Below are 15,805 nucleotides of genomic sequence, written 5' to 3' on the forward strand. Positions count from 1 at the left end.
TCATGATGATCTTTATAGAGGGGACATTGGAATGTCCTCTATAACCATTTTACAAAACACACAGAAATGCTGTTCCAAAATAAATTTCTTAGAGCAGAAAGGCAGAGGGCATAACACCAAGTTTTTGTTCTGTGAAAGCAATTCTACGTGGAGCTAGTTTGATTTCTGATGATCTTATAGAATTCATTTTGTTAGCTTGCACCCAGTTCTCCAATCTGTTAAAGTCATTTTGAATTCTGTCTTCTGCGGCATTAGCTTCCCCTCCCAGTTTGGTGCCATCTGCAAATTGGATGAGCATCCCCTCAATTCCTTCATCCAAGTCATTTATAAAGACGTTGAACAACAATGGGCCCAGGAGAGAACCCTGCAGAACCCCACTTGTCACTTTTTCCCAGGATGACGAGGAACCATTAATGAGTACTCTTTGAGTCTTAATAATCTTTGGGTCTGTCTTAATAGATGGATGAAAGCCTAGAAAATTTCAAGGAATAGGTAGTTAACCAAAATCACTTACCCACAATTCCATCCCAAATCATCTTAAACACAAAAGAATTCAGGAAAGAGGATATTGTGATGAGCTCTTCCAGTTTGAAGGAGATCTGCTCTTCATAGACTTCAATGTCGTCAAGAATTCTAGAAGTGGGAGAGGGGGAGAAAAGGAACAGTTTTCCTTTGTCTCACTGTGGAGGAGGGGAGGAAGAGGCTGCCAAGATACTTCACCCAGTCCATGCCCCCATACCTCTCTAGCTTGTGTGAGCCAGAGGAGCATTGGGCCTTCCTTAAACTGCTCAGCTGGGGGGGGGGGAAGCCTCCCACTGTTCAGCTGAGGTAGCCCCCATACTTCTCCAGCTTGCAAGAGCTGCTGGGGGGGCTTCCTCAAAGGCACAGGCAAGCAGGCAGGTGGAGCCCAAGAAAATCCTCACGTGGAACCTTCTTAGGCCCCTTCTGCCTTTGCCATCTGCAGGAAATTTGAGCTGGCATGATGTGAGCAATATATATATATTCATAAAATAAAATAGCCTACGTGATGAGATGCCGGGAGCAGTCGCAGAAAAGCATCAGCATGGCCAGCAGCCGCCTGGACTCCTCAGTGTCATTGCTCAAGCACTCCAGGAAGAGTTTCAAGCCGCCCTGGGGGCCCAGCTCACAGATAAAGGCCCACAGCTTGGGCAGCAGGTCGTCCAGATAGGTCAAGCCTAGGAGAGGGGAAATCCACAAGGGAAGTGATCCCAGGAGGCCAAACAGTTCTCTATTAATTGTTTATTATTATAAACAATTCATGGCTCTCATTAAACACGCACACACAGAGAGCGGCAATGAAACACAAGCTTCTAGTCCTCAAGGCTCTGGGGAAGCCTAGTAGAGGAGGAGGAGGATGTGGAGAGAGGGAGAGAAGCAGGCAGGTACAGTAGGTGAGGCAGAAAGGGGACCTGTGCCTTTTCTCTGGCCTTCTGACCCTGCCCACCATGGCATAATGTTCAATGAAGCATGATTAGGACTGGAAGCTTGGTTCAAAGCAGTGTGAACAAGGGAGAAGGGGCACTCAACAGGCTGCATTGGCTGGGGCTGATGGAGCTGTGCCCCAAAACATCTGGAGGGCACCAGGCTGGGGAACATTGGTCGTAGTAAAGCCAGCCTTAGCAGGGAGGACTGCGTCAAATTAGCTTTACCTGATGACCAGGTCCCCACTTCTGTCAGGTACCCCCAAACTCTCCCTGCTGCCTGCACCTGCCTGCTTCCTCATCCCCTCCAATGCCCCTCAACCAACCTGTGAGAATCTGCAGTCGGATCTGCGTCAGGGTGGTGAGTGCCATCTGATAAAGGACACAGATGCTGCAGACCTTCTGCACCTCTGCTGAATCCACCCTCTTGCCCCCGACAGGCTTAAGGATGTTGCGGACAGATGCGGATTTCTGGAAGGCACGCTTGAAAAGGTCTAATGGGAAATGGAGAGGGTGACAGTCAGACAGAGGCACCCCAAGGAACCATGTTTAAGGGGACCGTCCCACTCAAACGACTCCCTCCCTCCCAATTGTCCCTTCTTCCCATTGTTCAGATTTGGATAACCAGTGTTTGAAACTCCCACTGTTCTCGGCGCATTTTGCAACAGGGAATTTCATTAGCATGAGCAGTTTCTGAGGTTTGGGCACAGTATTGTGCCTAAGATTTGAGATTAAAACTGCAGAGTGGAAGGAAAGGGGGACTTTTTCTGCCTCCCCACTTCTGCCTGTAGCTACTCTCTGAAGACTGGAGAAGAGACCCTCTAAAGAATATTAGGGGGTGGGTAGGCAGTGGAAGGACTAGGCCATGTGATAAATGAACATAATATTTTAGCTGCAGTACATTCATTTTCAGCTCTGTATTCTTGTTATAAAAAAGTGTGCCTAGACATTCCTTTCTTGCACCCATAACCTAGGTTCATCATATCTCAGTTTCTAACACTGTGAATAACCACTAGCAAAACGATTTTCATGCTGGAAAGACCCCAAAATGGTCAAACACATCATACCTACTAGAATGGGGGGGGGACTTTAAAGGCTTGTGGGATCCAGGGATTTTTTTAACAAAAAAATTAAAGTGGCTGGGGTGGGAGTGAAGCCAAATGCAAAATGGCAGCTCCACTAGCAGAGCCATGGGTTGCCCTGTAAATGCAAGCACAAATCTACACCTGTGACTTTGATCCATGCTTAACAGCATCACCGGGCTATGGGGCCAAAGCTCCTTTTGCTGTTGCTGCTATTAAATGGTGAGGAACTGGAAGCCCTTCCTAAACTACTGAGAGTCATCCTGAGATCTACCTCAATCTAGGACCAGCCTCTTGCCTGATGTTGTCAGACAATAACTGCCCTTGATCCCTGGCCCTCAGGTTGTGGTGGCTGATGTGAGTTGGAGTCCAACAACATCTGGAGCACAGCAGCTTGGGGCAGGCAAGCATAGACAATGTTCTCATCTTGAACCTCTCCTTTGTAAGAGGTCAAACTTTTACTGTGCCCCCCCACACGCTGAATCTCCCTGCCTATTGACATCAGGCAGCTGCCTTCAGGGGACTCTTTTTGGTGCCTGCTAAAAGCATTACTGTTTAGACAAGCTTACCCAGGTATCTGGAACACTGTTTTAATCTGTCTTCAGCTTCTGGCTGATTTTAATTATTATTTGAACATTTTAATAGCTTTTTTCAACTGTCTTTTCTGACAAATTCTATTGTTTATGTGAGGGACAGGGGATATCGCGAAGTCCCTCCCCTCCTGAGTTCAAGCCCGTCCCCGAGCAAAGGGGAAAGCAGGGAGAGTTCCGATTCCAGTGGGGAAGCAGGAAGTCGTGTCCGAGGCTCAGGCAGGGTAGAGGAGCCAGGGTCCCAGGTGGGACAGGAAGGGGCAAGTAAGGGGGGAAGACCCATCCCCCCAACTCCAGAATTACGCAGGAAGAGGAGGGGCAAGAGGATGGGTCTGCCAAAGCTTTTGTGTTGGAGAAAGACGCGCCAAAAGCCATTAGGAGGTTCTGAAACCGACTGACAACATCGCTCCGTGTAAATAGCAATGACTTGAGCACTGTAAATACGCAGCACCAATAAAAGAATAAAATGCAGAGCTGCGTAGCGTCGTTACTCTGAAGTAGTCCACTCCGGCCACTGTGACAGCAACCTCCTAATCATTTTTGGGCTACTTCGGAGTTGCCGGGATGAGCGTGTCCGAGGCGGAGAAGTGGCGGCAGATCGCTGAGCAAGCCCAGCTAGAACTGCAACAGCTGTCGCTGCAGGCGCAGGGAGAATTGAAGGCAGCTAAAGAGGAGACTAAGAAGGTCCAGGACGACCGGCTACAACTTGCGGAACAGGTGAGAGAGCTCCAGGAAAAAGAGCAGCATTTAAGGGCGGTGGCGGTAGACCTCCAAAACAAGCTGGATGCAGAGAAAAACAAGGCGGGAGGGGCTCCCCAAGTCCAAGTGCTGCCAGGAAGGAGAGCAGGGACCCTTGTAAGCAAGTTCAATGGAGACCCGAAGGAGTTTCAGGGCTTTGAGACTGAGATCGTGTATGCTCTTGAGCTGCACCAGAATGAGTTCCCCGATGATGAGCACAGAGTAGCGTTTATTGTGGAACATCTCACCGGAGCAGCCAGGGAGTGGCTAAGACCATTAATCGCAACCAAGAATCCTTGCATGAAAAATGTCCAACAATTTCTAGAAGGTTTGAGGACGATGTATTCGTCCGATAGTCATTTGGACCAGACTAAGGAGGAACTGCATAATTTACGCCAAGGAAATATGACAGTTCGCGCATATTGGGCGAAATTCACCATGCTGGTGCACAGACTGGGGTGGGTTTTGGATTCGCCTCCCATGCAAGCTGCGTTTTACTTAGGTTTGAGCGAGGAGGTGAAGGATGAACTCTCGAGAGGTCCAAAGCCCAGTACTATGGATCAGCTGAGCAAAGCAGCTCTGGCGGTGGGGGTGAGGCAGGAATCCCGGTGGAACGACAAGCAAGCGACGCGCGCAAAGCGGGCTTGGTTCCCACGGTCGCAGGAGAAGCCACTCCCCCAACAACCCTTTCAAGCCACGCCTGGAGCCAGCCAGGACCAGGAGCCCATGCAGATTGATAGCGCGCGCGCGCGGGCTTTTCAAACCCCAGCGGCGCCAAGACGCAAGGAGGGAAGGGGCGGGAATTGCTTTCTCTGCAACTCACCCCAGCATCTCGTCAGAGACTGCCCACATCGCAGGGAGTGGCAAGGAAAGGCGGGAACGGTGGTGCCCTCCCCCACTGACGCAGCACCACAGCAGGGAAACGGGAAAGCCTGGCTGCAGGAGACAAGGGGCAGCAGCCAGGCACAGTCAGCAGACAACAGCCCCAGCCCGCCCACCCGCACAGAGAGGTGCAGAGCCAGCCCACCCCTCCCAGAGCAGGAGTGGTTCTAGAAGTGACGCTAACGCTCCCAAATGGCTATCCCCTGACGGTCCTCGCCTTAATTGACAGTGGGGCGTCCGCCAACTTCTTCTCGAGAAGCTTTGCAGAAGAGCACCAAATCCAGCTTTTGCAGTTGGATTTTCCTCTGCACGTGGCAACCATTGACGGCAGGGAGCTGCTGGGAGGGGCCATCACACATCAAACCCCCCCCATGAGAATGACGGTGGGAAGGCACTCAGAGACACTGGCGTTCAACGTCACCACCATCTCAGACCCCCCCATCGTCTTGGGCATGAGCTGGCTGGCGCGCCACGACCCCTCCATCAGTTGGCACCAGAGGTGCATCACGTTTGGGTCGGACTTTTGTCTGGAACATTGCATGCAGCACCAACCAGGGGAGGGGCCTCCGATAGCCACGGTGGCCACCATGCATATCAAAGGGGGTGAGGCAATACCCAAGCAGTACTGGGACCTGCAGGAGGTCTTCAGCGAAGCGGAGTCCGACCACCTACCCCCGCACAGGCCTTTTGACTGCCAGATCAACCTGGTGCCAGGGGCGACGATACCCCCAGCCAAGCTGTACGCCATGTCAGACCAGGAGCTGGAGGATCTGCGCGCTTTCATCGACAAGAACCTCAAGCGGGGGTTCATAAGGGAAAGCAAGGCAGCAGGGGGCAGCCCGGTCTTCTGGGTGGACAAGAAAGACACGCAACAGCGCCGTCTTGTGGTGGACTTTAGACGGCTGAATTCGGTGACAGAGCCAGTGGCTTTCCCCATGCCCAGAGTGGATGATCTCCTGACAGCGGCACGCAGGGGCAAGATTTTCACCAAGCTGGACCTAAGGGGGGCGTACAACTTGATCAGGATCCGGGAAGGAGATGAATGGAAAACCACGATGTTCACGCCTCTGGGCTCTTTTGAATATCTGGTGATGCCCTTCGGTTTGCAAGGGGGCTCAGCATGCTTCCAGGCCTTCATGCACCACGTCCTGGGGTCCCTCCTCTTCAGGAAATGCTTGGTCTTCCTAGATGACATCCTTATCTACTCGAATGACCCAGTGCAGCACGTGAAAGATGTCAGAGAGGTGTTGCAACGCCTGAAGGAGAACCACCTGTATGTGAAGCTGGAGAAGTGCAAGTTTCACACCAAAGAGGTGGACTTCCTGGGCTACAAGCTGTCAGACAAGGGGCTGGCGATGGACAAGGACAAGGTGCAGGCCATCCTGGACTGGCACAGCCCCAGGACGCGCAAAGATGCCCAACGCCTACTAGGCTTCGCTAACTTCTACAGGAAGTTCATCAAGAACTTCTCTCGCGTTACGGCTCCCATCACGGACTGCCTGAGAGGCAAGCAGAAGTTCAAGTGGACACCAGAGGCGCAAGCAGCGTTCGAAAGCCTCAAGAGAGTGTTCGCCTCAGACCAAAACCTGTTCCATGTGGTGCAGGACGCGCCCCTACGCATTGAGACAGATGCTTCTGAAAAAGCTGTGGGCGCAATTTTGTTGCAACTGGACGCCAACAGGGAGTGGAGACCCTGTGCCTTCTTCTCCAGGAAGCTGACACAGCCTGAACGCAACTACACAGTGTTTGATAGGGAACTTCTTGCGATCTACGCTGCGTTCCAGCACTGGCGACACTTCCTGGTGGGCGCAAAGCACCCCATCCAGGTGTGCACAGACCACAAGAACCTGGAGTTCTGGAGAACTGCCAGGGTGCTCAACCAGCGGCAGATACGGTGGGCAGAGTTCTTCTCGAACTTCAACTTCTCCATCCACTACATCCCGGGGGAGCAGAATGTCAGGGCGGATGCCCTCTCCCGCAAGCCAGAGTACATGGAGGAGGAGGCGCCACCAGCCCCAAGGCACATTTTCCCCCCGTCGGCATGGTCCTGCGGAGCAGCTGTGGTGAGCGAGGCAGAACTCACAGCACTGACGGCAGCGGATGAATTTGCCAACCGCATCTTCAGAGAACTGAGAGGGGGGAGGGAGCAGGCAAAAGACTTTGCAGAACGCAGAGGGCTGCTTTTCTACAAGGGTGCGCTGTACCTACCCACCACCCAGCTTCGACGTACGGTCCTCAAGCAGATGCACGACAACCCTACAGCGGGGCATTTTGGAAGGGACAAAACCGCTCACCTAGTCATGAGACACTTCTGGTGGCCAGGGGTGCGGGAAGATGTTCGAGACTATGTAAGGGGCTGTACCACCTGCCAGCGGGCGAAGGTGGTCAGAGCTGCGCCACCAGGGTTGCTGGAGCCCTTAGCCACACCACACAGGCCGTGGGAAGTGGTGTCCATGGACTTCATCACAGATCTGCCTTCGTCCAGGGGTAAGACTGCAGTGTTGGTGGTGGTGGACCTCATGTCCAAAATGTGTCACTTTATACCGTGTGCCAGGGCAGTCTCGGCAGAAGAGACAGCCAAACTGTTTGTTGATCACATTTTCAGACTGCATGGATTACCTTTAAGGGTTATTTCGGATCGTGGCCGCCAATTTGTTTCCAGGTTCTGGCGGCGGCTCATGAACCTCCTGCAGGTGGAGGTCAGCTTGTCGACGGCTAGACACCCGCAGACCAACGGACAAGCGGAGAGGGTCAACGCCATTCTGCAGCAGTACCTGAGATGCTACGTCAGCCAGCGGCAAACGGACTGGGTGGATCGCTTGCCACTAGCAGAATTTGCCTACAACAATGCAGTGCACGTCTCCACAGGGGTGTCGCCCTTTAAGGCCAATTACGGGCGCGACCTCAGATCTTTCCCAGAGAGGGAGAGGGAGGAGGAGGAGGAGGAGGGCCCACAGGCTGAGGATTGGGCAGAGGAACTGGAGACGGTGCACCAGCAGCTCAGAGAACACTTGGAGAGGGCCAAGGAAGCGTACAAAAAGGGGGCAGATCGCCACAGGCGACAAGGGGAGGTCATCAGGGTGGGGGACAAGGTGTGGTTGTCCTCGGAGGGCCTTCCCACCAGAGGGAGGTGCAAGAAGCTGGCACCCAAATGGCTGGGCCCCTTCACGGTCACGCAACAGGTCAACCCGGTGGCATACAGGCTGGCACTGCCAGAGGACATGAGGGTGCATCCAGTGTTTCATAGATCGCTGCTGTCGCCGTACAGGGAAAGCAGCAGGCTCAGGGACAGCGAACAAACCCCCGAGGGAGGGGGGGAGAGGGAAAACAGGGAGCAACTCAATGAGGCCACGGCCATCCTGGATTCAAGGTGGGGGGTGGGGGGCCTGGAGTACCTCATGGCATGGGAGGATGCTCCACCGTCCCAGAATGAATGGGTTCCCGCCACTCAGATACAGGAGGAATTCTTGGTGGAAGAATTTCACGCCCTCTTTCCCCACAGACCCAAGCCCTGGCACATGGAAAGGGAGGGGGAGGAGGAGGAGGCACGGGAGAACAGCTCACCATGGCGCTGGGAAGCGGAGTTTGAGGAACCAGAGGATGAGGTATGGGTGTCGCCAAGATCCACCCAGTCAGAGGAAGGAGCAGATTGGCAAAACATTTTTACCCCCACCAGCTCAGACGCCACGGACTTTTTGGGATTCCCGTCCTCCCAGGCGGAAGGGGGGGGCTCGCAGGACTGGGGGGAGGTGTTCACACCAACGGGATCGGAGAGCACCGAGTTTTTAGGCTTCCAGTCGTCACCGACACATGGGGGGGGCCTGGGGAGGGGTGAAGGAGAGCTTGGGAGGGGGGTGGATGTGAGGGACAGGGGATATCGCGAAGTCCCTCCCCTCCTGAGTTCAAGCCCGTCCCCGAGCAAAGGGGAAAGCAGGGAGAGTTCCGATTCCAGTGGGGAAGCAGGAAGTCGTGTCCGAGGCTCAGGCAGGGTAGAGGAGCCAGGGTCCCAGGTGGGACAGGAAGGGGCAAGTAAGGGGGGAAGACCCATCCCCCCAACTCCAGAATTACGCAGGAAGAGGAGGGGCAAGAGGATGGGTCTGCCAAAGCTTTTGTGTTGGAGAAAGACGCGCCAAAAGCCATTAGGAGGTTCTGAAACCGACTGACAACATCGCTCCGTGTAAATAGCAATGACTTGAGCACTGTAAATACGCAGCACCAATAAAAGAATAAAATGCAGAGCTGCGTAGCGTCGTTACTCTGAAGTAGTCCACTCCGGCCACTGTGACAGTTTATTTTTGAGGTTTTTCTTTACTGTTAAGCAGTATATAAACCTTTATGAATACATAGCAAACCACTTGGAGGTTTTATTACTATTAAACAGCATATAAATGTTGTAAAGTAAATACCTTCTTCACAAGCATCTTTCCACCTGTAGCTCCAAATTTTCCAGAGCTCAAATCTATGGAATTCTGTGCCTAGAGAGGCTTGCTGGCCCTCTCCTCGTTGACTTAATTTTTTTTTGCACCAGGCTTTTTAAACCAGTTCTGCGTTTAAACTGTTTTTTAATCATATGCTTTTAAAATTGCTTTTTTTCCTTTTGTTTTATGCTTGATTTTTATTCTGAGTTGATTTTATTGTTTTTCTATTTTACTCTGAATCACCTCTAGGAACTGTTTGAAGGGAGAGAGGAAAATAGGTAAAAAAAATGTAAAAGATGTGTTCCCATCTGCAACTGATGGAAGGAAGGGAACTATTTTTGTCCTAGGCTTCTGCACTGTTGTTTTGTGGGAACAGCCTTGTCCCAAAACTGAGAGGGGATACAATGCTCATATTCCAGTACCAGAAGGGCTGTCACATGGAAGATGGAGCAAGTTTGCTTTTTGCTGCTCCAGAGGGGAGGACCTGAACCAAATGGATTCAAATTGCAAGAAAGGAAATTCCAACTAAACATTAAAAATAACTTTCTGTGGGTAAGAGCTGTTTGACATGAAAACAGACACCCTCAGAAGGTGGCTTGCTCTCCTTCATTAGAGGCTTTTAAACAAGACGGCCACCTGTCAGGAATTCCTGCAATGCAGGAAGAGTTGGACTCAGTGACCCCTTGGGTCTCTTCTAACTCTACAATTCTATAATTCCATGAAAACAGTGAGGCGCAGCTCTCACCAAGAGGGATCCTCCAGGAAGTTGTTCCCTGACCCAGAGAGGCCTGTGCAGAAATACAACCTTCTTTTCACTAGGGAAACCCTGCTAGTTGGGTGTAGCAGAGGAAAAAGCCCTCAGAAGGAGCTGTGGCTTGCCCAAGGAGAACCAGCAGAGGTTTGCTAGGCCCCCCCAGGTTCAGAGGCGTTTCTAAACTATACTAGATGCAAAATTAAAATTAAATGGGGCAAATAAAAAATAAAACCCCCAGCCCAACTTTCTCCAGAATAAGAGTCGCAGGCGGAGAGGGCCGCTGGGCTCTGCAGCTACTCACTCTTCATGGGCAGGCTGTTTTGTGGAGATGTGGTCGGCCCTGGCAGGCGAGCTGCATCCTGGTTCTCCAGAAGCTTCTTGCTCAGGACGTCACTGAAGAGGATGCGGATCAGGTGGGCGCCCCAGAGGTGCTGCAGCTGCTTCGTGAGGAGAGGCATCGACTCGTTCAAGCTGGGACAGGGGAGGGCAGACCAAGGGAGTGAGGCACAGGACACACGGCAGGGGGGGGAGGGCTTCATGGTCTAGGTGACAAGACCGGGGTAAGCAGAACTGTCTGGAGATTTCAGGCAGAGAGAGATCTTTCCTATCAGCTGTGGCGTGATCCTTTTAACTGACTGGTGCATAGGTTGGGTCTCCTCCCATTGATCGACAGACCCTCTCCCCCCCCCCCAAGAGTGACGCTTACCCGTAATCCACTGTCTGGGAGAACCAGCCAAGCACAGGGTGCCAGTGTGTGAGATTGGACTTCTTCTGAGAAACGTACTTCTGGCAGTAGGAGAGCATCTGGATCAGGACGCTCACAAAATGGGCCGTCTCCTCCTCCAACACCTTGTCATTCAAGGACCCCAAGTAGATAAGGTTGCCTGGAAAAGAGCAGCAGCAGCAGCGCTTGAACTGATGGAAGAGGGAAATAGCAAGGAAGGGGAGCCTCAAGAGCTGGGAGACAACTCCAAACAACCCAGGAAAGACAGAGGATACTCAGTGACCATCGAATGCTGACAAACGGGAGGGGGGCAGGTGGCGGGGAGAATCAAATGAAGTGGCTGGAATCCTTAGCAGGTGTCAGGGGACTGTTGCGGCTACTCTCTAGTAAAGACGTTCCAGTCCGTTCTGTCTTTCAAGGCTTTATTGTGCATATTATTTACAGTGCAGAGATAGCAGAAAACATGACCTCCTAGTCACTTGCAGAATCCGGCAATGGCGCTCTTCTGCTTCGGGGCCAGCATAAAAGCCTGGGCACCCTGAAACGCCACCCTCTACCCCTGCATTTGGGCGCGTGCCTCAATTTGGGCGCCGGAAGAGGCTGTGCTCCCTCTTCTACTTGTTGGCTGGGGCAGTGCCGGGGCTCTGCTACATTGCTGAGCCTTCCCTCCACTGCTTGTTGGCTGGCTCTGATGCCTCGCTGAGCCTTCCCCCCTCCATTCCGCTTCCTCCTGACCCGCTGCTACCGCTCTCGCTGGGCGAAGTGCTGGTCAGGATGATGGGGGGAGGCTCCCTGTAGGGAATCCCCCTGTAATCAGGCAAAGCTGGTTGCCAGTGACTCTTGCTTCTTGTTTCTGTAATTTCTAAACAAATTTGCATGTTTTGTTCTTCTTCATGCTATGACTATGCTCCCCAGGGTCCTCTCTATAAAGATCTTCGTGAAAAAAATGTACCTGAGTTTAGCCATGTGAAAAGTTTTGTTACATCATGTGACTTTGGAGGATAAGGAAAACTATGTTCCCTTACCTGTTTCTTTATTTGCATTTGATGCTGGGAAATTAAGAGCCAGATTTGTGACTCACATCTGACCGTCTTTTATGGCTCACATCTAAGCAAATAAAACTGCCATTACTCCTATGTCAAGTGCCCTCTGCCCATGGCAGTACCTTTGGAGCTACACCTCTAGCTTTTGATAGCTCACCAACACGTTGCCCACATGGCATATCTTCACTGCCATAAAGGAACAGAAATTTGATTTCTAAAAATATTTTTGAAAATTCTCAGGAAGCATCATTTTACAGCCACATTTCAGGTGGCCTTGCGCCAACACTGCTGAGGTAAGTAAGGCGCATCCTTCTGTGTGGCCTCCGCCACAGATACTCTCTAGCCACACAGCTTTATTCACATATCCTTGGCCAGGGGCAGCACTAAGATAAGAAGCAGCTTCGCTTACCAAGAAGGCAGAGTGTGTGGCTCCCTTCTAAACACACACAAACATCCCTGCACAGCTCTTCGCGGCTCAAGAACAGTATGAATTTGCGCAGGAGGTCCTGCGATTCTATCACTGCCAAACGCTGAAAGAAAAGCGAACTTTTTATAGCTTCCTTTATTTATTTAAATATACTTGTACTTCAGCTTATCAGTCAAACAGAGTTCCCAAAGCATCTTTGCTTTGATTCAGTCAGTAAAACAGTGTGGTGATGCACTCAAGTAGTTTTACCATTGCCCAAGTTAGGAAGAGGCAAATAAAGTTCTATTTTCTCTTCACAGCAAAGTACAAACACCCATTTTCCCACCAACACTACACCATAATATTCTGCCATCCTCAGCACCTCCATCTAAACAGGATAATAATAATAGTGGCCTAACGTTACAGGTACGTTGTAAGAATCACAGAAGTAATATAAATCAGGGTAGATGAATCTGTGGCCAGTGGGCCAATTCTGGCTCACAAAGCCACTTTCAATGGCCCACTAGCCCTCTGCCTAAATTGGACACCTCCTCCCCGTCTAGCACAGCAGCACTGCGAGATCTTAGCAAAGCAAAACAGATGTACCCCTCCAATAGTCTGTCTCTCACTCGCGCCATTTGAAGGATCACCTACCTCAGGCGTAAGCGTAGCAAGATGGGTGACTATAGCAGGAACGGATATGATGTGGATTAAAAAGGATCGTAAGAGATTGTCGGAAAACTGAGCCGCAACCACAGGGCTGGGGAGAGAAAAATACCGTAAGGGAGGAGAGAAGAGGAAGCATACGTTTTCTGCACACGGAGACAAGGACGGCTAGTCCCATAGTAAGGAAAGCAAAGTCTTAGCAAGAAGGACAATGACTCTGGAAGTACCTTCTGGGGGATGTTTGTGGGCTTCCCCAAAGAGGCATCTGCTGGCCACTGTGGGGAAGAAGAAGATGGTAGACTAGATGGATGGGCCCCTTTGGCTTGATCCTGCTGCAGGGCTCTTCTAATGACTCAAACGTGTGCTTCATTTTTCTCTCTCAACGTATTTTATGAATTTAATTTTAAACTCCAGATTGCTGGCATGTTCCAAAGAACAAGGTCACCTTGGAACCAGCTCCCTGCTTAGCAAGTTACTCTTGTGCTGGCAAGTTATTCAAGTCTTTCTTGAAATGGGGAAAAAGTTGTGGGTCTACAACAGAATTGCTATGTAGATGAAATAATGACTGTCATAATAAAAATAAAATCCACAGGAACGGACTACTCACTTGTAAAAATTAAAGAAATAAACCCACACATGCATTTCTTTAAAGCTGCTCTCCTGAAGAGTAATAACTTGGCCTATTGAACTTACCGCAACGCAAGAGAAAAGACTGCCGTTAAAGTGCCTTTGGAAAGTGAAGGTCTTGACCTCGCCAAGCCATTTGTCAGCAAAATCTGAAAAAGAAGAATGAAGAAGCTGAAAGGATTGTCAAGAATTGTCAGTGTGCTGCAATACAGCGGTACCTCGGTTTTCAAACAGCTTAGTTCACAAACTATTTGGAACCTGAACGCTTCAAAACCGGAAATGAGTGTTCCGGTTTTCGAACTCTTTTTTGGAACCTGAATGTACTCCGAAGTGGGGAGTGCACTTCTGTTTTGAGTGCCACACTTCCGCTGCCTGCTCCCTTGCCACCCGACCTGGGCTTCCCTTACTCAGTGCCGGCCGCACCGGCCGCACCGGCCACTGGCGACACCCAGTACCGGATGAGGGGGTGGCCGGTGCTGCAGCAGCGGCAGAGGGACCCAGAGGCACAGGGTGGCAGTGACCTCACTTGCCTGCTTAGCACAGCCTTCCCTAACTGCAGCAGCAAAGTCCGGAAGCCGAGAAGGGGGCAGCCACATCAACAATCTCCTCGGTTTCTGGATTTCGCTGCTGCAGCCGGCGCTAAGTTAGGGAATGCCAAGCAGCTCGGCCCCAGAAGTGACTGGCGCAGCACCCCCTCACAGGGCGCAGGACAGTGTGGGCAGGATGCTGGTGCCACTGCTGCAGTAAGAGTTCTTCAGTGAGGAGAACGCACCCAAGTGGCGGGGGCTGCTTGTGCCAGCCCTGAAGAAGGTGAGGAAGGGGCTCTGGGTGTTGGGGGGGGGAGGGATAAAGAAAAGCTGGCTGGGGAGGGGGAGAGAGAAGCCGACTGGCTCCTCAGAGAGAGAACCTTTGCCTCCCTTTCCTCCCCCCACCTTGAACTCCCCCTTCATGCACCCTGCACACTCATCCCTCCAATGACAATGGGTAGATCACTGCCAGTTTCTTTTTCCTGGGTAGTAGATTGCAGCCTGGTCTATTGCTTTCATTCTCTGGATCAATGGTCTCATTAGATAGTAAAATTAATGTTAAATTGCTGTTTTAGGGGTTGTTTTTAATTGTCTGGAACGGATTAATCCATTTTGCATTACATTCTGAGGGAAAGTGCGCCTTGGTTTTGGAACACTTGGGTTTTGGAACAGACTTCCAGAACTGATTAAGTTTGAGAACCAAGGAGCCTCCTTTGTAAACTGCTGGTGTTGGTTGTCATTTATCCCCAACCCCAACCCCAACCCCAACCAAAGCTCCAGAAGTCATAAGATTCAACAACATAAGAAGAGTCTGCTGGATCAGGCCAATGGCTCATCTAGACCAGCATCCTGTTCTCACAGTGGCCAAGCATATCTTCATTATGGGAAACAGGACCTGAGCCAGAGAGTCCTCTCCCCTCCTCCTGTTTCCAGAAACTGTGATTCAGAAGTATTGCTGCCTGCAGCTGTGGAGGCAGAGCTCAGCCACTGTGGCCAGGAGCCATCGATAGCCCTCTCCTCCATGAATTTGTAAATCCTTTTTTAAAGCCAAGCTGTTGGCAATCACTGCCTCCTGTGGGAGGGAGGTGTCTATATGAGGGGCAACAGTTAGATTCCAGACTTCTGACAGGAATAGCTCATGACTCTCCAACAGTCCCCTGAAGATGATACCCTAATGTAACTAATAAAAACACGGCACACAGAGCTCAGCCCCAATGCGGCAACTGGGCTCGCTTTGCCTTAACTATGTGAGTTAAAAGAGCTACTCTAGAAGCAGGATAAAGCACATCACAGTCACCAAGTGGAGAAATGTACTGAATGCTTTCTCAGAAAAAAATGTTTAGGGAGCAAACTCACAGATTATGAGCTATTCTTGTGCTTCACCAATGAGCAGCATCCATTTCAAAGCCTACTGTGGAGCACTCAGAGCCAGCACAGCGCTGCGGGCACAGCAGACACTGGATGGGGAGCACACATGAGGTTTTAGAGACGTTCACCTCTCTCAGCCCAGGTAGGAGCTGCTGTTGGAGACGGCCATGCCGTGATCTACCAATGAGCTCTCAGAATTACTTCAAAAGGCAACTAGGGGAGTAGCAAACAGAACTTCTTGTTTTAAAGAGCAGCTAGTTCCACAAGCTGAGGTGAATATTAAAACAAAACAAACAAAAACATATACACTGTTAACCATCATTTATTTTCCTTTGAGCAGATACAAATATACATAACCTCACACAAAAACTAAGACCCCCTACACCAAGCACAACAAACCTGGAGCACGGAATAAAATCCCTTTTGATTCAGGTGTCCCATGATATTTGCACAGATGTGGTTCATGGCAGGCCGCAGAGTTTCTCCTGCAAGAGGAACATCACAGGAGGAGACAGCTGGAAATTACGACTAAATCATA

The 15,805-nt window shown here is 51.0% G+C and overlaps 1 protein-coding gene across 4 annotated transcripts in view; it reads right to left on the bottom strand.

The window, feature by feature from the left end:
* Positions 1-15,805, bottom strand: part of UBE3B (ubiquitin protein ligase E3B) — a 33,492-nt gene that overhangs the window by 14,112 nt on the left and 3,575 nt on the right. For all 4 annotated transcript variants that reach the window (XM_035134864.2, XM_060282082.1, XM_035134866.2 and 1 more), the window contains 9 exons: positions 15,667-15,752; positions 13,439-13,521; positions 12,734-12,839; positions 12,083-12,203; positions 10,613-10,790; positions 10,208-10,377; positions 1,769-1,936; positions 1,025-1,196; positions 515-633 (listed from right to left, as the gene is read on the bottom strand). In XM_035134864.2, the coding sequence (XP_034990755.2) occupies positions 515-633; positions 1,025-1,196; positions 1,769-1,936; positions 10,208-10,377; positions 10,613-10,790; positions 12,083-12,203; positions 12,734-12,839; positions 13,439-13,521; positions 15,667-15,752 (1,203 nt within the window). The remainder of the gene's footprint in view (positions 1-514; positions 634-1,024; positions 1,197-1,768; positions 1,937-10,207; positions 10,378-10,612; positions 10,791-12,082; positions 12,204-12,733; positions 12,840-13,438; positions 13,522-15,666; positions 15,753-15,805) is intronic.

The sequence above is a fragment of the Zootoca vivipara genome, chromosome 13, assembly GCF_963506605.1.
Source record: "Zootoca vivipara chromosome 13, rZooViv1.1, whole genome shotgun sequence".
Classification (NCBI taxonomy): domain Eukaryota; kingdom Metazoa; phylum Chordata; class Lepidosauria; order Squamata; family Lacertidae; genus Zootoca; species Zootoca vivipara.